The sequence below is a fragment of the Oncorhynchus gorbuscha genome, linkage group LG15 (genome assembly GCF_021184085.1).
Source record: "Oncorhynchus gorbuscha isolate QuinsamMale2020 ecotype Even-year linkage group LG15, OgorEven_v1.0, whole genome shotgun sequence".
NCBI classification, from domain to species: domain Eukaryota; kingdom Metazoa; phylum Chordata; class Actinopteri; order Salmoniformes; family Salmonidae; genus Oncorhynchus; species Oncorhynchus gorbuscha.
The window spans coordinates 73,959,505-73,983,121 of NC_060187.1; the positions used below are offsets into that span (position 1 = coordinate 73,959,505).

At 42.9% G+C, this 23,617-nt stretch overlaps 1 protein-coding gene across 5 annotated transcripts; it reads right to left on the reverse strand.

The window, feature by feature from the left end:
• Nucleotides 1-15: 15 nt before the first annotated feature.
• On the reverse strand, nt 16-20,517 carry LOC123997984 (potassium-transporting ATPase alpha chain 1). 5 transcript variants are annotated; one of them, XM_046302760.1, is made up of 25 exons: nt 20,479-20,517; nt 17,647-17,717; nt 12,318-12,388; nt 11,499-11,626; nt 11,249-11,359; nt 11,067-11,126; nt 10,748-10,951; nt 9,403-9,516; nt 8,603-8,737; nt 7,030-7,147; nt 6,203-6,471; nt 5,803-6,111; nt 5,557-5,691; nt 5,194-5,386; nt 4,527-4,702; nt 4,259-4,395; nt 3,888-4,038; nt 3,457-3,625; nt 3,130-3,284; nt 2,911-3,034; nt 2,546-2,691; nt 1,405-1,538; nt 1,110-1,211; nt 910-1,001; nt 16-731 (listed from the first exon to the last, which is right to left on the reverse strand). In XM_046302760.1, exons 4-25 carry the CDS (start codon nt 11,508-11,510, stop codon nt 703-705), a joined length of 3,075 nt encoding a protein of 1,024 aa, XP_046158716.1. In that variant the 5' UTR covers nt 11,511-11,626; nt 12,318-12,388; nt 17,647-17,717; nt 20,479-20,517; the 3' UTR covers nt 16-702. The 5 variants fall into 5 exon arrangements, with proteins under 5 accessions (XP_046158716.1, XP_046158714.1, XP_046158715.1 ...); XM_046302758.1 differs by having other exon boundaries at nt 11,499-11,644; XM_046302759.1 differs by having other exon boundaries at nt 12,318-12,393; nt 20,479-20,511.
• Between the last annotated feature and the right edge of the window lie 3,100 nt (nt 20,518-23,617).

Genomic DNA, 23,617 nt, shown 5'->3' on the forward strand with positions numbered 1-23,617 from the left:
AAGTCATACAATATGTTATATTTGACACACTTTATTAATACAAATACATAAATACAATGCATATAGGCTACTGTACTACCAACATTATCACCAAGAAATAACCCTTGACGGCAAATATGTGTGATGTTATACATAAAAAGGCAATCACCCACAGACATCCACATACTACATTTACAAAAGGAAATTATTCCAAATTCAAACTCACATCAAGTTCCATATCAGAAATGGTTTAGGATATTCAGAGCTATACTTGTACAGAGTTTGGCAAACCTTGTTTGATATTTAAATTGTATTGTATTGTATTGTATTGTAATGGAATGTTTGGGACCAAGATGGAGGACAGTTTGCTATCCAGACTTCTCTGTATAGCAGGTTGACATTTATAGTCATGAGTCTTATCCTAGAGGCATAACTGAGAGATTTCCTCTTAGGCCAGCTGCAAAGTCAAATTGGGTATATTGTAAAAATAATGAAAACAAAAATTAGTTTTTCGGTCTTAATTTAAGTTTAGGGTTAGCCATTTGCTAGTGTGGTTAAGGTTTGGGTTAGGGTTATAATTAAAATCTGATTTTATGACTTTGTGGCTGTGCCAGCTAGTGACCACTGCAGAGCAGAGCTGCCTCCAGAACAAGATTCATGACGGAAAATGCTAACCTGCATCTTTATACCTATGTCTCTGGTCTAGATATCTGCCCTCTTCTCTCAATAATACAGCTCCTGGTCCCACCAACCTGTGATAGGGGAATGGAAATAATCTGAATTAGGGCTGACTACTGCAAGGAATGGATGGATCGATGGATGATAAATAGATGGATGGATGGGTGGGTAAATGGATGGATGGATGATAAATAGATGGATGGATGGGTGGGTGAATGGATGGACAAGACAGAGGCAAGAAAGGCTACTTACTTCCTGGATGTCTTCTGACCCCCAGCTTCCTAATCTCGTCATAGACAAAGATTAGAATTCCGTACGGGATTGGAACGAACCACCATTGGCCCCTGTAAGGGGGGAGTTATACGCATGAACAAACCAACAAGAAAGCAATCAAAACAATGACAGAGAAGATGAATCGACATCCATTCAAGTCAAACAGAGTGTAACAGTACCTAATGGGCATGAAGTTGAAAATGTTTGGCATCCCTGGGCAGTAGCACAGCAGGTTACCCAGTAACAGCTGGAAGACGATGGCACTCACTAGCACCTTGTTCCTGCACACAAACAGAGAACACGGAGGATGGTCAAACAATGTTTTATTAGTCCCATCAAGATTGATACTTCCCAAGTTATTTTGTTGGAAGCCTTCTCTGCCACCATCCTTTCATAAACAATATATTTCATAGAGTATATGATTGTTTGTAGGGAGTAAGATACATTTCTTCCATGCAGTTAACATCCACTGACCTAAAGAAGCCCTGCTGGAAGATGGACAGACGGCGGGTTTTCCTGATCAACACATCAGCAATCTGGCAGATCTCAATACTGATGAAGAAGACAGTGTAGCAGGTGTACTGCTGATACAGACGCTGGGCGTATGTCTGCAGAACAGAGAAGACAGGAGATTTTCAACTGGTATTTCCAGGAGTTACAAGTAAGTGACGGTGCTGTAAAGCCACACACACTTGTCCATTCCTGGCCATAAGACACACACACACACACGCTTATCCTACAGTAAGCCACCCACACTCAACCACTCCTGGTCATATCTATCCTACAGTAAGCCACACACACTCAACCACTCCTGGTCATATCTATCCTACAGTAAGCCACACACACTCAGCCACTCCTGGTCATATCTATCCTACAGTAAGCCACACACACTCAGCCACTCCTGGTCATATCTATCCTACAGTAAGCCACCCACACTCAACCACTCCTGGTCATATCTATCCTACAGTAAGCCACACACACTCAACCACTCCTGGCCATATCTATCCTACAGTAAGCCACCCACACTCAACCACTCCTGGTCATATCTATCCTACAGTAAGCCACCCACACTCAACCACTCCTGGTCATATCTATCCTACAGTAAGCCACACACACTCAACCACTCCTGGTCATATCTATCCTACAGTAAGCCACACACACTCAACCACTCCTGGCCATATCTATCCTACAGTAAGCCACCCACACTCAACCACTCCTGGTCATATCTATCCTACAGTAAGCCACCCACACTCAACCACTCCTGGTCATATCTATCCTACAGTAAGCCACACACACTCAACCACTCCTGGTCATATCTATCCTACAGTAAGCCACCCACACTCAACCACTCCTGGTCATATCTATCCTACAGTAAGCCACACACACTCAACCACTCCTGGTCATATCTATCCTACAGTAAGCCACACACACTCAACCACTCCTGGCCATATCTATCCTACAGTCAGCTACACACACTCAACCCCTCCTGGCCATATCTATCCTACAGTAAGCCACACACACTCAACCCCTCCTGGCCATATCTATCCTACAGTAAGCCACACACACTCAACCCCTCCTGGCCATATCTATCCTACAGTAAGCCACACACACTCACCCACTCCTGGCCATAGCTGTCCTGCAGGTCCTGCAGATGGACGTCCTCCCAGTGGGACCTGAGCCCCACACACAGCAGGGGATACCAGCCCTCCTGGGCCATCGCTGCAAAGTAGTCTGTGAAACCAGCGAAAGACTGGATCGCTCCTGGAGAAGGGGATAGGGGGAGAGATAAACCAAAAGAGAGGGAGGGAGGAGAGAATTGAACATTAAATATGTACTAATAGACTATTTGTAGGTTATCACCTTGTATATTGGTCAATAAATCATTCAGCTTCAAGGATCAATCGGTCTCAAAGGACCTAGTGAAAAAGCAAGGCCTTTTTCATACATTTACATATTACAGGAGCAGACATGAACCCTCACCAATCTGGAAGTAGGAGTAGGCAGCCAGAGATTCGTTCACCAACCTATCCTTACGCGGGTTCCTGGGTTTCAGATGCATAATATCACTCTCTGCCTTCTCATAGGCCAGAGACACAGAGGGAAACTGTAGGATAGAAGAAGGATAATCGGCATCATTCTAGAATGGTCTTATAGTGCAGGGAGATGAGGGGTGAGGAAGAGGAAGAGGAGAAGACTCACAATGTCAGTGGCCAGCTCGATCATGAGGATGGTGATGCAGCCCAATGGCAGAGGAACACTGACAGTGATGTAGATGAGGTAGGGTGTGAGCTCCGGAATGTTCTTGGTCAGTGTGTACGCAATGGACTTCTTCAGGTTGTCAAAGATCAGACGGCCTGGGTGTCAGATATGGTCGAAATCAATCCCTCAATATCAGTATTACTTAGTATCATGAAGGCTTATCTTTGTGAAACCAAATATTGGTTCACAGAATACCTTTCAAATGTAATCAGCCTGTTAAAATGGCTGTTGTTGTGTTTTGTGATTTGCTAAGACACTCTCACTCACCCTGCTCCACCCCTGTGACGATGGAGGCAAAGTTGTCATCCAGCAGAATCATGTCAGCTGCATTCTTAGCTGCATCGGAGCCAGCTATGCCCATGGCAATACCAATGTCTGCCTTTTTCAATGCAGGGGAGTCGTTCACCCCATCGCCTGTCACAGCCACAATGGAGCCCTTAGTGAGAGAGAACGTGTGAGAATGAGACAGAAAGAGAGGGGGGGAGAGGGTTTGAGAGAGATAACATGAAAAAAAAGAAGGGTAAGCCAAACCAAAAACCTCTCTGGAATGCAGTGTGACTAATGGCTTGGTATGTGTGTGTGTGTGTGTGTGTGTGTGTGTGTGTGTGTGTGTGTGTGTGTGTGTGTGTGTGTGTGTGTGTGTGTGTGTGTGTGTGTGTGTGTGTGTGTGTGTGTGTGTGGGGGGGGGGGGGGCTCACCAGACGCTGACAGCTCTCCACGATGATGAGTTTCTGCTGGGGGGAGGTGCGGGCGAACACCATTTCAGGGTGACTCCTCAACGCTTCGTCCAGCTCTTCACTGCTCATGTCCTTCAGCTGACCACCACTGATCACACAGGCACGGGCGTCCCTGAAGACCACATAGAATAGATTAGAATATGATAGAACAGAATAGACCTGTCAAATCCACTGACAGGGCGTTATTACTTCCAGGAAGTTCTCACTCCTTCTTACGTGATATACAAACTCTGTATAAATAGTCAAATATGTCACAGGAGATTAATCAACTACAGTGAGAGTCAGAGTGCTAATCCTGCCAGACTGTGTTGGTCTTAGGGACCAAGACCCACCTCCTGTTGACCTGCTCCACTGGGATGCGTTTCCTGGTAGCGATGTCCTCTACTGTCTCACTGCCCTCTGTGATGATGCCAACGTTCGCAGCGATGGCTCTGGCCGTGATCGGGTGATCGCCTGTCACCATGACTACCTGAGTGAGGTCACAGTGGAATGAGTTGATGTTGGTTGACGTGACACAATGAGGGAGACTATGATGGCCTGTTACATTGTATTAGCTATGTTCTAGGTCTCTCCTTTGTCTCCTCTGTCTTTCTCCTTTACCCTTATTCCAGCCGTGCGGCACTTCATGACAGCGTCAGGCACAGTGGCGCGGGGCGGGTCGATCATGGAGATGAGTCCAGCGAAACACAAACCAGACGTGGTGAAGTTCATCTCATCGGAGTCAAACTTGTAACCACGAGGGAACTCATTCTCATTCAGATAGATGTGACAGAAACCTGGAGACAAATGTTTGGACAGATTGGAGGGGTTAGTGGGTATTTATGGGCCTAAAGAAGAGACAGCATTAAGTGTTGGGGAAGCTACTCTGAAAATATTGTTTACCAAGCTACAAATTCATTCACACTGGAAGAAGTTAAGCTACACTAAAGCCACCATTAAGAAAAACTTAGTTTACTTAACTAAAGTTACTTAGAAAAGTAATTCACATCGTGATATGATAATTTATCACAAAGTAGTTTATCTAAATCTGAAATGTTATAGACTACAAATTGCAAGAACAGATCACTCTGCAGTCAGATGTTAACAAAATGGCATATATATAGTTCAATTACTAGTTGTATTACACGTAGTTCACAAATCAAATCAAATTTTATTTGTCACATACACATGGTTAGCAGATGTTAATGCGAGTGTAGCGAAATGCTTGTGCTTCTAGTTCCGACAATGCAGTAATAACCAATCACTACACCCCAACACTGTCCCTTACCCAGCACTCTCTCCCCCAGGCTCCCCAGGTCCATGTATGCAGTCTGGAAGGCCTCTCTCCACTGTTCATCCAGGGGCATCTCCTGGCCCCTGATCAGGATGGTGGAGCAGCGCTCCAAGATCCTCTCTGGCGCCCCCTTCATCACCAGCAGGTAGCGCAGGTCCATGGGGTCTTCCAACTCATGCACTGACAGCTACTCGCCACCGGTGGGAGAAAGAGTACGATTCAAACACAAATATCTCATTCTGGTAATGCCATTAAAGTATGCCTAATAGTCACATGACACACCTATACAACATACTGTAGATTATATAACACACTTTCAACTGCCTTGAAATCAGATCAGAAAACCAGGCCTCTTACCTGGAACTTGTTGGTGGAGTTGAATGGTACTTCAACGACCTTTTTGAATCGCTCCCTGTATTCCATCATGTTCCCTATGGCCAGCTCAGTGAACTTCAGCAGAGCCGTCTCTGAGGCGTCGCCCACCACTATTCGCTGTTGCACATAGGTGCATTGGAAAAAAGGTAACTCATAAATCATATAGTTTTCATTGATGCTGTGTCTGTGAATGAATGTGTCTGTTGAGGCTAGTGTCTATCAGCTCACCCTAGGAATAGGCAGAGACTCCTGGTTGGGTTTGAAGATGGCCCGGTTACAGAGTCCTGCCACTCTTGCCAACGATCGCCATGTCTCGGATGATTGGTCAAAGCTCTGACCTGATTGGTCCTCTGTGGTGTCTGCGGCATGGATCACATTGTCGAACCACAGGTGGGCCACGGTCATCCTGTTCTGGGTCAGAGTGCCCGTCTTGTCGGAGCAGATGACCGAGGTGGAGCCCAGGGTCTCCACAGCCTCCAGGTTCTTCACCACACAGTTCTTCCTGGCCAGACGCTTGGCCGTCAGCGACAGACACACCTGGGGGAGAGAGAGGGAGATGGTTGATGAAAACTGCTAATAACCAACTTGATATAGGCCTAGACAGACCAGAGCCTCAGTGTTGACTCACAGTGACAGTAGCCAGCAGCCCCTCGGGTACATAGGCCACCACGATGGCCATGAAGAAGATCATAGCCTCCAGGAAGGCATAGCCGATAAACATGGCCACCACGAAGAAGGTGAAGCCAAAGAAGATGGCCAGCCCAGCAATGATGTCAACAAAGTGCTCAATCTCTATGGCAATTGGTGTCTTCTCATTGCCTACGCCTGACGCCAAGCTGGCAATGCGGCCAATGATGGTGCGGTCACCCGTGTTGATGACTGTTCCTGTGGCCACTCCTGGTAGGGGCCAAGCAGAGGAAAAGGGATTTTAGATTACATTATGAGTGTAATGTTGATGTTTTTGCAAATTTGTGCTGTTATGAGTGTAAACGTTTCTGTGGGAATCTTTTCTGTGTGTGATTTAATAAGGATTGTGTGTCTGTCAAAGGAGGCTGGTGGTGGAATCAATGGAATGGTACCAATATTACCAAACACATCAAACACATGGAAGCAACATGCTTGACTCGGTTCCATTTATTCCATTTTAACCATTCAAATGAGCCCATCTTCCTATAGCTCCTCCCACCAACCTCCTCTGGTGTCTGTCTGTAGTACCTTTCAGGCAGTGGTGGCATTGTGTATGTGTGTGTGTGTGTGTTTATGTGTGTGTGTGTGTGTGTGTAGCATAGATTGGTGGCACCTTAATTGGGGAGGACTGGCTCATCGTCCGGAATAAATGGAATGGTGTCTAACTCAAACACATTGTTTCCATATGTTTGATGACATTCCATTTACTCCATTCCAGCCATTATTGTGAGCCGTCCTCCCCTCAGCAGCCTCCTGTGATGTGTCTACCTTCCAGGCAGGTGGTGGAGAAGAAGGCGATGTTCTTAGTCTCTAGGGGGTTCTCGTGGGTACACTCCGGGGTTTTGCTCTGGGGCTCTGACTCTCCTGTCAGGGATGAGTTATCCACCTGGAGAGGATGAGGAGATCAAGGAACTGACAGGGTTATAACATATGAAACCGACCAGGGTTCAATTCTGGGTCTTCTGCATAACCTAACCCTAACGCTAGCTTCATGTCCACACCCGAGTTAACCCTAACGCTAGCTTCATGTCCACACCCGAGTCAACCCTAACGCTAGCTTCATGTCCACACCCGAGTTAACCCTAACGCTAGCTTCATGTCCACACCCGAGTCAACCCTAACGCTAGCTTCATGTCCACACCCGAGTCAACCCTAACGCTAGCTTCATGTCCACACCCGAGTCAACCCTAACGCTAGCTTCATGTCCACACCCGAGTCAACCCTAACGCTAGCTTCATGTCCACACCCGAGTCAACCCTAACCCTAGGTTCATGTCCACACCCGAGTCAACCCTAACGCTAGCTTCATGTCCACACCCGAGTCAACCCTAACGCTAGCTTCATGTCCACACCCGAGTCAACCCTAACGCTAGCTTCATGTCCACACCCGAGTCAACCCTAACGCTAGCTTCATGTCCACACCCGAGTCAACCCTAACCCTAGGTTCATGTCCACACCCGAGTCAACCCTAACCCTAGCTTCATGTCCACACCCGAGTCAACCCTAACGCTAGCTTCATGTCCACTCCCGAGTCAACCCTAACGCTAGCTTCATGTCCACACCCGAGTCAACCCTAACCCTAGCTTCATGTCCACACCCGAGTCAACCCTAACCCTAGCTTCATGTCCACACCCGAGTCAACCCTAACCCTAGCTTCATGTCCACACCCGAGTCAACCCTAACGCTAGCTTCATGTCCACACCCGAGTCAACCCTAACGCTAGCTTCATGTCCACACCCAAGTCAACCCTAACCCTAGCTTCATGTCCACACCCGAGTCAACCCTAACGCTAGCTTCATGTCCACACCCGAGTCAACCCTAACCCTAGCTTCATGTCCACACCCGAGTCAACCCTAACGCTAGCTTCATGTCCACACCCGAGTCAACCCTAACCCTAGCTTCATGTCCACACCCGAGTCAACCCTAACCCTAGCTTCATGTCCACACCTGAGTCAACCCTAACCCTAGCTTCATGTCCACACCCGAGTCAACCCTAACCCTAGCTTCATGTCCACACCCGAGTCAACCCTAACGCTAGCTTCATGTCCACACCCGAGTCAACCCTAACCCTAGCTTCATGTCCACACCCGAGTCAACCCTAACGCTAGCTTCATGTCCACACCCGAGTCAACCCTAACCCTAGGTTCATGTCCACATCCCGGATCAACCATAATCCAAGCTTCAAACCTAACTCTAACTATAACCCTAACACTAATCCTAACCTGAATCCTAGCTCTATGTTCACATTCCTGCTCAACCTGCATCAACACCCTTAGCCATTACTTCTGGGTTGAAAGTGTGTTAGTGGTCTATAATGGAAACTGATGGCCTAGTGTACCTACCTTACAGCCCTGGGCAAAGATGATGCGGATGTCAGCAGGCACGCGGTCACCACCCTTGATCTCCACCAGGTCTCCCACCACCAGGTCCATGGCATTGATCTGGTTCTTCTGCCCGTCACGGATCACCAGGGCTTGCTAGAACGAGATAGATGATTATACCAAATCCCCGTATTTCAATGATTGGTTGCCTTGGATCAGTTCTGTAGTGAGTGGATTATGATCTGTGTTGATGAAAGGAATAGTTTTGTCTTGAAAGTAAACAGTTTCTTACAATAACAAAGTAACTGTTGTATGGGTATTTAGGGCCAGGATAGTTTCCTGGTCTGGTAACATCTTCAGGAAACACTCATGGCCCGAGTTGTAATGTATTTACTTAGTTATAATCTATTTCTTTAGTTATAATGTATTTCTCTAGTTATAATGTATTTCTCTAGTTATAATGTATTTCTCTAGTTATAATGTATTTCTTTAGTTATAATGTATTTCTCTAGTTATAATGTATTTCTCTAGTTATAATGCATTTCCTTAGTTATAATGCATTTCCTTAGTTATAATGTATTTCTCTAGTTATAATGTATTTCCTTAATTATAATGTATTTCTCTAGTTATAATGTTTTTCCTTAGTTATAATGAATTTCCTTAGTTATAATGTATTTCTCTAGTTATAATGCATTTCCTTAGTTATAATGCATTTCTCTAGTTATAATGCATTTCCTTAGTTATAATGTATTTCTCTAGTTATAATGCATTTCCTTAGTTATAATGTATTCTTTAGTTCTAATGTATTTCCATATCTTTACCTGTGGCACTAGATTTTTGAAGCTGGCGATGATGTTGGTGCTCTTAAACTCTTGGTAGTAACCGAAACAGCCAGTCACCACAACAACAGTGATCAGAGTGATGGCGAGGTACAGCTGTAGACAGGTGTGGTCACAGAGAATTAGTGATTAAACAAACAGTCAAGATATGTTGACGATGTAATACATGTTATTATCGAATGTATTCCCCTTTCTTCACATACAGTATTTTCTCCTTCACGCTCCCAGTGCAACTTTAGCCTTCCCTTCACGCTCCCAGTGCAACTTTAGCCTTCCCTTCACGCTCCCAGTGCAACTTTAGCCTTCCCTTCACGCTCCTAGTGCAACTTTGGCCTTCCCTTCACGCTCCCAGTGCAACTTTAGCCTTCCCTTCACGCTCCTAGTGTAACTTTAGCCTTTCCTTCACCCTCCTAGTGTAACTTTAGCCCCTCCTTCATCCTCCTAGTGTAACTTTAGCCTTTCCTTCATGCTCCTAGTGTAACTTTAGCCTTTCCTTCACCCTCCTAGTGTAACTTTAGCCTTTCCTTCAACCTCCTAGTGCAACTTTAACCTTTCCTTCAACCTCCCAGTGCAACTTTAACCTTTCCTTCTACCTCCCAGTGTAACTTTAGCCCCTCCTTCACCCTCCTAGTGTAAATTTAGCCCCTCCTTCATCCTCCTAGTTTAACTTTAGCCCCTCCTTCATCCTCCTATTGTAACTTTAGCACCCCCTTCATCCTCCTAGTGTAACTTTAGCCCCTCCTTCATCCTCCCAGTGTAACTTTAGCCTTTCCTTCACCCTCCTAGTGTAACTTTAGCCCCTCCTTCACCCTCCTAGTGTAACTTTAGCCTCTCCCTCACCCTCTCATTGTAAATGTAGCCTCTCCCTCACCCTCTCATTGTAACTGTAGCCTCTCCTTCACCCTCCCAGTGTAACTTTAGCCTCTCCCTCACCCTCTCATTGTAACTGTAGCCTCTCCCTCACCCTCCCAATGCAACTTTAGTCTCTCCTTCACCCTCCCAGTGTAACATTAGCCCCTTCTTCATCCTCCCAGTGTAACTTTAGCCTCTCCCTCACCCTCTCATTGTAACTGTAGCCTCTCCCTCACCCTCTCATTGTAACTGTAGCTTCTCCTTCACCCTCCCAATGTAACTTTAGTCTCTCCTTCAACTAACTTTAGCAAACACTTCAACTCTCTCCTTATCCATCTGTCAACAATCCCTTCCTCACTATTCTAATATTGTTCAACATTCCTGCCCTATAGTCTCCTACTTCACCTCTTCCTCCACCTCCTCCTACCCTTCGTCTCTCCTCCCCCTTTTGGTCTCCCCGCCCCATCCTCCTCACATCGTCAAAGCAGCCGAGGGTTCCCCTGGAGAACTCGATGCCGAAAGCAATGAAGCAGATGACGGCTGCCACCCACATCAGACACTGCAGCCCTCCGGCCAGTTGACGGGCAAATTTGACGTACTCTGGTGTCCCTTTGGGGGGCAGCAGTTCGTTGGGGCCGTCCCGCTCCAGAACCTCTGCTGCTTTGCTGGACGTCAGGCCCTGAGGGGATTTAAGGGGGAGGAGGGGGGAGAGAGTGAGAGATTTACTCTATATTAGCAGCAGTCTGTTTCATCACACAGACAGACGGACAGAAACCCCATGGTAGCTTAGTTACCTTGGTAACACTGGTGGTATACCTCATCTCTAGCTCTTCTATTGTGATCTCGTGGTCGTCCTGTAAAGATTGACAGACTGTTAAAGCTACAATGTATTTATGCTGCAATTCTGTCCCATTCAATTGAATTTGTCATATTCTCTCCAGCGCTCTCTCCTTCTGGTCTTGTGAACCACACTCACAATGTCCATCTCCTTCTTCATGCCCTCTAGCCTATCCTTTTTCTTTATCTTCTTCTTTTTCTTCATCTTGACGTCCACCTCTCCATTCATCTCAAACATGTCGTAAGAGTCCTGGAGACAAAGAGATGACATCCTGTATCATCTCGCTAGGGGGTGAATATACAATATCCTTGATCATTGAAGGAAAATCTCATTTCATTCATGACAATTTGATCAGAGCTTTGATTAATCACAAAAATGGGTCACCTACCCCTTTACTCATGGTGGAGGGCCTGCCCAAATCAATTGAAGTCCAACGCTCAGTCCTCTCTCCCCCCGAAATCTTGGAAGCGTCTTTATATCCTCACTAGGGACGTTCCTCACAGTAAAATCACCAACCTTCAGAGCAGGACCACACTGTTGGCGCAGCTTTATATACTACTGCACCACCTTCACCTTCTCTACCCGCCCCAAAATGGCAGTGTTACTTTAAGTGTAGCCAATGTCACCCCTATTAAGGTGAATGGCAAAGCGTCCCCTACCCACTTTCATATCAGTGCCAATGGCCTTGTGCGTAGGGCTTGTACCTGTCTTATCAGAATACACATGTTTCTACGTTCCCTGATTAACTGTAAAGCTATCAAGAAGGTCAATGCCGTTCCAAAGTCACAACTACTTCTTTCACTTGTGATAGGACAAATCTGTATTACATCAAGGGGGATTTTCTTCTCAACTCAGATACACATTAATTGACTGATATATTGGCACTGAGACAATGACTGGTTCATCCCATTCAATGACTGGTACAGATATAGAAGACATGAATTGACATGAATTGTATGAAACACATCTAGTGAGAAGTAGATTCAAATGCCTTGTCTATACTATAGTTCATTATCTGCCCTCAGGAGGGCCTAACTTACAGTGTATATCAGTGTAAAAAAACGGTAATGGTCAATTCAAATAGCATACAGTGGTATGATCATGCCAGGCCAGTAGTCATTTAGAAATGGAGACTTTTTTTCTACATTTCCTGTTTAGGGGCCAATGTCAGAACACCTTATCAGTGGAAGAGTGTGTAAATACTCACAGTATTTGTGCCTCAGACTGCTAAAAGGTGTGATGGTGACACACTCCACATTGGCATCACTGCTGTGTCATCTGCCCTTATAAGGAAAGAACAGTTGAACATTAAAAACGAATTGACACTCACAACCTCTTATGTAATGCTCCGTGTTCCCATCACAAAGACACCAGTGGGTGGGAGATGAACTGGCGTAATACTTTTATTACTGTTATTGAACTACCACAATGCCTATTATAACTTTTATTGAATTAAGTGAAATAATGTTTCTTCACTGGGCAACATCCATCCAACAGTGAATTCTATCATCTGTCATTTTATCAATAATTTTCCATCATGTTTGTAAGACATGTATTGTAAACACCCTGAACAGGTGATTTTTATAACTAACCCAAGTCTAACCCATGACTTGCTTAGTTAAATAAAGGTTAAATTTAAAAAATATATATTTTAAAAGAGATAGACCAGATTAGAAAAATGTGCCAACCAGCGTTGAGCTAAACTGAGCCAGCTCAACTGTGAATGGAAGCCAGTTTGGATTTTGGCGTCACTCCTATCAAATCCCATTAAGAGCATACGTCATTGAAAGAAAAACTTGAATTGTTGCATCTGGTTGTGTTGTTGTCCTCCGGAGGCTAGCTAGCTAGCTAAAATGGGCCCTTTCCTAAATTAGCCATTGATGGAGATAGGGATGTGGACTTGTGGTTTAACTTAATTCTCCGTGCTGGCCAATGATTGTAACAGCAACTCTGATCCAACCATTAGTTCATACATTGTTGTGCCCCTGGCCTGAGAGGATGGATGTTCAATATGTAGCTAGACGTAGAAGGCTAATGTTAACTAGGTAACGTGTCCCATGAATGGAAGTTAGGCCAGCAAGCAAGCATTTTAGCCAGGTAGCCTAGGACAACAAAATTAAGTGTGTACTGTATGACAGAGCGATAGATTGTTTCGTCAACATGAAAGAGAGGAGGATGTTTGGCGTTTCTCTACAAGTAGGGTGAGTCAACATGCTTGCACGAACGCGCACACCCACACACCCACACAGACATCAGAACCATAGACAGCCACATCATATTTAGATTACCTTGATTGATCTAAATTGTTTTTGCTATCTTTTAGTTGTCGCCTTATTAGACTAAGCAGAGGTAATTTGATGATGTTGAAATGTTGAAGTTGAAATGGTGCTGGAATAGTGGAGGCAGCTCCTGTTTTCTTTGCAATTTATGGTCACTCCGTGGTTCTAAATCAATAGTTGTTTAGTGGTCCGGAAATGTCAGAAACATTAACTTGCTTGACCATGCTCTAGGTCATGTGCAGTATATTCTTTGTGGACTTCACTGGACAGAGGTTGCTATGATTAAACAAAGGTGAGGTTGACTTTATTCTGCCACTGTGCTTCTTATATATAGTCTCACCCTTTAGGCCTTTATATCAGTCGCACGGCATATGAATTAACAGGTTATAGAGCAAACAATGCAATTATCACAATACATAGGTTGTATGTTTTTTTTTTTTGGGGGGGCTTCCCCAGTGATGTAACCCACACACCCCTGCTGTTTATCTACGAGATTATGTGCAAAATGTAAGCAAAAATCCATCTCACTCCATCTGATCCCACTGAGCTTCCTCTCGTTATCATATTTGGTAGTGAGTGGAAACGCCAAGCGGATGCTTCACATTTATACATCCGGTTACATTTCTGGCTCATTGTTCTAACTGTGGTGGAACTATTAGAACATCATGAAACAACATGGAGATGCTTTTCAAACAGGACACTAGTGTCCTAATCTCAGTAGGGTAGAGTGGGCTGGAATTGGAATGTGTTCCACTTTATAAATCAGAGAGGTAGTGGAGTGCCCACCGCTTGGAAAACACTTACACCAATCACTTAACAGGCATTTCACTCATTTATGAGCAGTTGTTGTCCAAACCCAAAGTGAAGTGGTCAGAATATCCTGGCTACGGTGGTGGTGACACCTCCCATGCAGGCCTACAGGGGTTCCTTTAGCCTACTGTGGGTAAATAGATTTACAGTAGGACCTGGGCCTGAGTTCGTTAGTCCACCAGGCACTTTGTCCTGCTATCTGATCACAGAGGTTGTGTTATCTCTAACTGAGAGAGAGAGAGAGAGAGACTGTATCCCCATTGTTACAACACTGTACATAAAACATTTCAAATGTCTCTATTATTTTTTATCTTTTGTGAGTGTAATGTTAACTGGTAATTTCTGATTTTGTTTCACTTTTGTTTATCCGTTCCACTTGCTTTGACATTGTAAAGTTGTTTTCCATGCCAATAAAGCCCTTTGAATTGAGACAGAGACACAGATAGACAGAGATATACAGATAGACAGAGACAGAGAGAGAGGTAATAAGAGAGAGAGAGAGAGAGAGAGAGAGAGAGAGAGAGAGAGAGAGAGAGAGAGAGAAAGAGTGGACACATACAGTACACAGTAGCCTCAGTTAACCTCTACAAGCGGTTATAACCTCATGTCTGTCATGTCATGTTCCACTTCTCAAGTTGCACTTCCTTTCTCCTACAGAACAATAAGGTCAGAGAGAGCATATTAGTGTGTTTGTGTGTGTGTGTGTGTGGACGGGGGTCTTTGTTACTCCCAAATACTATTTTCCTCCCTGTTACTGTAGTTAGTATTATTGTAGTGAGTATTGTTTCTAGCCATATGTCTTCTACATGAGGCTGGCAAGCTAAGCTATACAGATGTCTACACAAACCAATAGGTGGCAGCAAGGCAACACTGGCAAACCAGGACACACCCCTCATCCAAAGCAGGCCAATGGACTCTGTCATGTGGATGCATTGCACCCCCTAAGCAAGACTTACTGGTTTTGATACTGTGTGGCTTTGTGTGTAAATAGACTAAATGTGGGTGAGCAGACTTACTGGCATTGACGCTGTGTTTGTTTCCTAGCGTTAAGTTTCAGTACTCCTTTTTGGTTCAGTTCGTAGAGCACAGGATTTCTCAAGCAGTACGTTATTTTCAAGAGATAATCCATTTATCTGTAATAGAAATTCTAATTTTAGATATGAATTTCCTTCTGTATTTTCCAGGCATACTCCATAGGCGGACCAGAACGGGGTCAATACGGACCGTGGGTCCTGAAAAGAAATTGAATCATAATGTTTAAGGAACTCCATTGGGCTTTCAACTTAGTCTTGATTTTGTTGTAACGTTTGAGTCACTGATGAATAACAATATCCAGCCGGACCTTTTGCCACCTATCAAATTTGTGTAACCGAACTTTCACAAATAGTATTTGAGAACCCCTAACCTGGGTTAACAAGTTGAGGGATTTTCAGTAAGCCTACAATATAAAATGTCATTTCTGGTAAGTTAAATCTATGCTAGTCAAACAAACATCCTAAATGACATAAATCAGGAACCAAAGATAAATACAGCAGAGGTTACTGGTTACCCTCATTGTTTTATAAGTATTGTCATTCTCAGTGAAAGTGAGATGTCTGCTCACAGTAACTGGCTGATATACTGTCATTATACTCTGTTGAAGTAGTCAAATACTGCATTTCCTTCTAGCCACTCAGAGGAAACATTTAGTGGACCATTAACGAGATTGCGAAACCTGCATGCTGTCACACTGCTTCAAGTACAATAAGCAGCCATGTATAAGCTGTCTGTGCAATAAACATGTGGGTGTTATAACGCAGATGGTTCATCTTAAATGAAGAGTGCTCATGGATAGGCAAATATAAACAGGGTAAACTCTGTTCAATCGTAACAAAACAAATGTTTTCAGCCTACATGGAAGGATTATAACATAAAAACAGGATATTGCTTTTTGGGTTTCATGAGATTCAAGCGTTGCAGGGGTAGCATTTGTAGGGGAGAGTGGGGTAAGCCATTTTTTTACATTCAGCATCACTCCATCAAGTGAAATATAGTATTCTTTGTAACAAAGATATCTACATATACTTCAGGATGTTGTATATCCCTGGAAATGATCAGAATTAATGTAAACATAGCTTGTCCCCCAAAAAAGTAGTCTCTTGGCACAAGTAGCCCAGGTATGGGGTAAGTTGAGCCGTGGGACAGGGTATGTTTAGCAACCTACACATTTATGTATTGAATTAAATATTACCAATACCTTTTCAAACCATGTCTATCTATATTTCCCAAACACAATTCAACACAATCACGATCAATTTTTGTTTTTAAATCAATATTGAGCATATTTTAACACAGGCATAACACCAAACAAACACTTTGTACTTTCGTTTAACACTTGTAACATAGACTAGGCCCTGTTATTACCTTGCATCCCAGCGATAATGCCTTGCATTATGTCTGGGGGAAAAAAACGTTAATTTATTCAATTGCCATTGGCTCAACCAAGGCACACAGCTACAAGGAAACTTATAGAGACTCCAACTGATGTATTTAATAATAGTAAAATGACTTGCTTTGGTTTAGATACAAGCAACATGAAACCTCACACAATATATTCATTTGACTGTAACGGGATTCTTCCTGGGAAGGAGAGGAGGACCAAACTGCAGTGTGGTTAAAGTTCATGTTTTTTAATAAGACAACTAAACATGAACATAATACAAAACAACAAACGTTGAAAACCGAAACAGTCCTATCTGGTGCAACAAACACAAAGACAGGAAACAATCACCCACAAAACCCAACACCAAACAGGCTACCTAAATATGGTTCCCAATCAGAGACAATGACTAACACCTGCCTCTGATTGAGAACCATATCAGGCCAAACACAGAAACAGACAAACTAGACACACAACATAGAATGCCCACTCAGATCACACCCTGACCAAACAAAACACAGAAACATACAAAGCAAACTATGGTCAGGGTGTGACTTTGACTTGGTGAAAATCCGTTACATTTTGTAACCTAAATTGCTTAAAAGTTTTTCCGTGTGGTTTTCTTCCTTCATAGGCTCCATGAAATGATGGCCTCATCCTAAATATTTGGTCAAATGATTCATTTTGTGTATGGTATCTGAGAAAAAGGGTGGTTCAAATGATCCCTTTTGCTCAACTTCCCCACTCTCCCCTACTTTGTATCCACTTCAGTATGGTAATGAGACCTCTTTCTGCATAATGAGGTGTGGCGCCAGCAGGAAACCTGTGGCGACTGAATCTTAAAAGTGACTCGCTCTCAAATACGTTTACATTCTAATGAGATGAACTGTTCAATACCAATACCGCACCATACTAAAATATAGGAAAGAAAATAGTGGCCATACATCGAACTGTGGGGAGGAAGAGGAATCGAGCACGTGGACGATGTTGTTAATTAATTCACAAAGGAACCATACGTGCAATCTCACCTTCCGTTACTGATTTACGAGAGGACAAGTTCAGCGTTTAGTAGTTCTAACCACACCACTCTCAGAATATCCTGTGTGCAAACAGAAGATGTAGGTCACAATGCTTCCCACAATGTCAACTGTCAACTGTGTTGTGGATTTCCCATCACATTTGTTTGCACAGGTGCATCTGAAATAACAGACAGGCAAAGGATGTAAAGACTTTGATCATGCAAGCCGCAATGGAACATAAAACCAAATACTAAGAGCTAAATGTCAAGCCACTCTAAAATGTAATGGGTAAAAGATGGTTAAGAGAATACACTGGCAGGTACCAGCAAAGAAATAACATGAGTATGTTGGTTCTAATAGAGGAGTCAAACGGCTGATGTGTTATTATATCAGCCGTGTTTTCAGTCTCTCATGTGGCACTGCTTTGCTTTACCTTGGCCAGGTCGCAGTTGTAAATGAGAACTTGTTCAACTGGCCTACCTGATTAAATAAAGGTGAAATAAAAAATTTAATAAAAAACATCAGTAGGCTATACACTGGCTGAAGAGTCTTGACCTAAACTAATGTCTAATTTCAAAATATCAAATTACAAGTAAACTCCAGTACTGGAAGAATTTAGAGCTGGTACACCTACAGTATACTGTATGTGGGGATTTATACATAGCAGATAAAGGCATAAAGAAAAGAAATGATACTGTATTCCTACATTTCCAAACATCATGGCAAAGATCTGTGGTAAAGATGGTGGGGTTTAGTGGATTCTTAATAATGTCATGGAAGTACTACCCTATGCGCAATCAATAACTCATAATCTAAATCATATGAAGAGTCAAATTAATGACACAGATTGACCATAAAATGATCATCCAATAAATGCAATATTCATTGTAAATTGAAACGACAGTAGCTACGTTGTATATTTGATACACAAAAATAGCGTACATCATGACATTGATGGGGACGAAGCAGAAAACAAACACATATACCTGTATATAAAGTTGAAGTCGGAAGTTTACATATACCTTAGCCAAATACATTTAAACTCAGTTTCACAATTCCTGACATTTAATCCTAGTAAAAATTCCCTGTCTTAGGTCAGTTAGGATCACCACTATTTTAAGAATGTGAAATGTCAGAATGTTAGTAAAGAGAATTAGTATTTGGTAGCATTGCATTTACATTTTTTAACTTGGGTCAAACGTTTTAGGTAGCCTTCCACAAGCTTCCCACAATAAGTTGGGAGACTTTTGGTCCATTCCTCCAGACAGAGTTGGTGTAACTGAGTCAGGTTTGTAGGCCTCCTTGCGCGCACACACTTTCGGTTAAGCCCACAAATTTTCAATAGGATTAAGGTCAGGGCTTTGTGATTTCCACTCCAATACCTTGACTTTGTTGTCCTTAAGCCATTTTGCCGCAACTTAGGAAGTATGCTTGGGGTCAATGTTGATTTGGAAGACCCATTTGCGACCAAGTTTTAACTGATGTCTTGAGATGTTGCTTCAACATATCACATAATTTTCCTTCCTCATAAAGCCATCTATTTTGTGAAGCACCACCACAACATGATGCTGCCACCCCCGTGCTTCACGGATGGGATGGTGCTCTTCGGCTTGCAAGCCTCCCCCTGTTTCCTCCAAACATAACGATGGTCATTATGGCTTAACAGTTCTATTTTTGTTTCATCAGACCAGAGGACATTTCTCCAAGAAGTACGATCCTTGTACCCATGTGCAGTTGCAATCCATAGTCTGGCATTTTTATGGCAGTTTTGGAGCAGTGGCTTCTTCCTTGCTGAGTGGCCTTTCAGGTTATGTCGATATAGGACTAGTTTTACTGTGGATATAGATACTTTTGTACCTGTTTCCTCAAAAAAGATTTAAACTTTTCGCATCACAGTACGTTCATCTCTAGGAGACAGAACGCGTCTCCTTCATGAGTGGTATGATGGCTGCGTGGTCCCATGGTGTTTATACTTGTGTACTATGGTTTGTACAGATGAACATGGTACCTTCAGGTGTTTGGAAATTGCTCCCAAGGATGAACCAGACTTGTGGAGGTCTACAATTTTATTCTGAGATCTTGGCTGATTTATTTGGATTTTCCTATAATGTCAAGCAGAGAGGCACTGAGTTTGAAGGTAGGCCTTGAAATACATCCACAGGTACACCTCCAATGGACTCAAATGATGTCAATTAGCCTATCAGAAGCTTCTAAAGACATTACATCATTTTGGGGAATTTTCCAAGCTGTTTAAAGGCACAGTCAACTTAGTGTATGTAAACTTTCTGACCCACTGGAATTGTGATACAATGAATTATAAGTTAAATAATCTGTCTGTAAACAATTGTTGGAAAAATTACTTGTGTCAAGCACAAAATAGATTTCCCAACCGACTTGCCAAAACTATAGTTTGTTAACAAGAAATTTGTGGAGTGGTTGAAAAACTAAGTTTTAATGACTCCAAACTAAGTGCATATAAACTTCCGATTTCAACTGTATGTGTCACATTCTGACCTTAGTTCTTTTGTTATGTCTTTGTTTTAGTGTGGTCAGGGCGTGAGTTGGGTGGGTTGTCTATGTTTGTTATTCTGTGTTTCTATGTTTGTTTTCTTTTTCTGAGTTGGTATTTCTGTGTTTGGCCTGGTATCGTTCTCAATCAGAGGCAGCTGTCAATCCTTGTCCCTGATTGAGAACCATACTTAGGCAGCCTGTTTTCACCCTTGATTTGTGGGTGATTGTTTTCTGTTTTGTGTATTCACCTTACAGTACTGTTTCATTTTGTTCGTTCTCGTTATTTTGTGTTCGTGTTCATGATAATAAATGATCAATATGGACACTTACCACGCTGCGCATTGGTCCTCCGATCCTTCCTTACTACTCCTCGTCAGAGGAGGAAGAAGACCGTTACAGTATGTATATATATCGCACAGGGCTGTAACTCAAACCAAAGAGCGAGGTGGAAACCTCTAATAAATACACGGGACGAGACCCGTAACAACAATACACGGGACGAGACCCGTATTGACAATATACGGGATGAGACCCGTAACAACAATACATGGGATTAGACCTGTAACAACAAGTGCACCATATGTAAACCGTAATACAATCTACAGTAAATGTAGCATGAAAGCCAATATCACAGAGCACAGGTACTCACTCACAAGACCAACAGACATGGATTAATAATCGACAAGGACAATGGGAACAGAGGGCACAGTTAGTAACAGGCTAATCAGGGGGAATAGGAACCAGGTGTGCGTAATGAGACAAGATAGTCCGGGTTTGAAGAGTCAAAATGTGAAGAATAACTTTCAGCCAACAACCATGAAAAATATTTTCAATATTTACATATTTTAAGAACTTACTTCACCCTCTGCCACAGTCCCATTCTTGCCCTGGTTTGGCAAGGCTTTCACATACACAGCAGAACATGATTAGTGGAAGGAATGTAAAAAAAAAAAAACATAGATGTAGCTCAGAGGAGGCTGGTGGGAGGAGCTACAGGAGGACAGGATCATTGTAATGGCTGGTATGGAATCAATGGAATGGTACCAAACACATTGAAACAACATATTTGACTCCATTCCATTGAGTCCATTCCAGCTTTTATAATGAGCCCGTCCTCCTATAGCTCCTCTCACAAGTCTCGTCTGATGGTATTCTGTTGAGGATATTCAATTATATATAAATATATATTTTTTTTTATCCCAGGCCCCCGTCCCTGCAGGAGGCCTTTTGCCATTTGTAAATAAGCATTTTTTCTTAACTGACTTACCTAGTTAAATAAAGGTTAAATAAAATAAAATAAATATATTCACAGTACCAGTCAAAGGTTTGGCCACACCTACTCATTCAAGGGTTTTCCTTTATTTTGTACTATTTTCTACATTGTAGAATAATACTGAAGACATCAAAACTATGAAAAAACACACATGGAATCATGGAGTAACCAAAAAAGTGTTAAACAAATCAAAATCTATGTTTTATTGCCTCCTGGGTGGTCTAAGGCACTGCATTGCAATGGTAGCTGTGCCACCAGAGACTCTGGGTTCGAGCCCAGGCTCTGTCGCAGCCGGCCGCGACAGGGAGGTCCATGGGGTGACGCACAATTGGCCTAGCCTCGTCCGGGTTAGGGAGGGTTTGGCCGGTAGGGATATCCTTGTCTCATCGCGCACTAGCGACTCTTGTGTCGGGCCGGGCAAGTGCACGCTGATCAGGTCGCTAGGTGTATGGTGTGTCCTCCGACACATTGGTGCGGCTGGCTTCTGGGTTAGATGCGCGCTGTGTTAAGAAGCAGTGTGGCTTGGTTGGGTTGTGTTTCGGAGGACCCATGGCTCTTGACCTTCATCTTTCCTGAGCCCGTACGGGAGTTGTAGCGATGAGACAAGACAGTAACTACTAACAATACCATAAAAAGGGTGAAAAAATATCTGTTATATTTTAGATTATTCAAAGTAGCCATCCTTTGCCTTAAGGACAGCTTTCCACACTCTAAACATTTTCCGAACTTCATGAGGAATGCTTTTCCAGTCTTCTAAATTATTGTACAATGTAGAAAATAGTACAAGAAAAACCCTGGAATGAGTACACTACCGGTCAAAAGTTTTAGAACACCTACTCATTCCAGGGTTATTCTTTATTTGGAAGCAATTATCCAGAGTTATTCTTTATAAGAATCAATTATCTGATAGCCTGCACCATCTGCACCAGCAGTGAACAAAGGAGCTAACATATTTCAACCCTGCAGGCGCTACACAAAACGCTGAAATAAAATATAAAACATGCATTACCTTTGACGAGCTTCTTTTGTTGGCACTCCAATATGTCCCATAAACATCACAATTGGTCCTTTTGTTTGATTAATTCTGTCCATATATATCCAAAATGTCCATTTATAAAGCACATTTGATCAAGAAAAAAAACAGCTTACAAAATGCAACGTCACTACAAAATATTTTAAAAGTTGCCTATAAACGTTGCCAAAATATTTCAAACTACTTTTGTAATACAACGTTAGGTATTTTTAAACGTGAATAATCGATCAAATTGTAGACGGGGCAATCTGTATTCAATACAGGAAAGAAAACAAACCAGCGCTGCTTTTCACATCTTGCGTAACTCACAAAAGTGTCCCCAGTTCCGAGTTGGCCTACTTCTTCATTACACAAGGAATAACCTCAACCAAATTCCAAAGACTGGTGACATCCAGTGGAAGCGGTAGGAACTGAAAATAGGGCCCTATGATAATATAATAATAATATCCCATGGCAAAGACGATTCAGGGAACAGAGAGGGGGGGGAAAAAATAAGAATTCTGAACAGTTAGTCCTCTGGGTTTTGCCTGCTACATAAGTTCTGTTATACTCACAGACATGATTCAAACAGTTTTAGAAACTTCAGAGTGTTTTCTATCCAAATCAATGAATAATATGCATATCTTATATTCTTGGCATGAGTAGCAGGAAGTTGAAATTGGGCACGCTATTTATCCAAAAGTGAAAATTCTGCCCCCTAGCTTCAAGAATTAATGTGTTTGAGCCAGTCAGTTCTGTTGTGACAAGGTAGGAGTGGTATACAGAAGATAGCCCTATTTGGTAAAAGACCAAGTCCATATTATGGCAAGAACAGCTTAAATAACAAAGGGAAATGACACCCCATCATTACTTTAAGATATGAAGGTCAGTCATTCCGGACAATTACAAGAACTTTGAACATTTCTTCAAGTGCCGTCGCAAAAACAATCAAGCACTATGATGAAACTATCTCTCATGGGGACCGTCACAGGAAAGGAAGACCCAGAGTTACCTCTTCTGCAGAAGATAAATTCACCAGAGTTAACTGCACCTCAGACTGCAGCCTAAATAAATGCTTCACAGGGTTCAAGTAACAGACACATCTCAACATCTGTTCAGAGGAGACTGCGTGAATCAGACCTTCATGGTCAAGTTGCTGCAGAGAAACCACTACTAAAGAACAC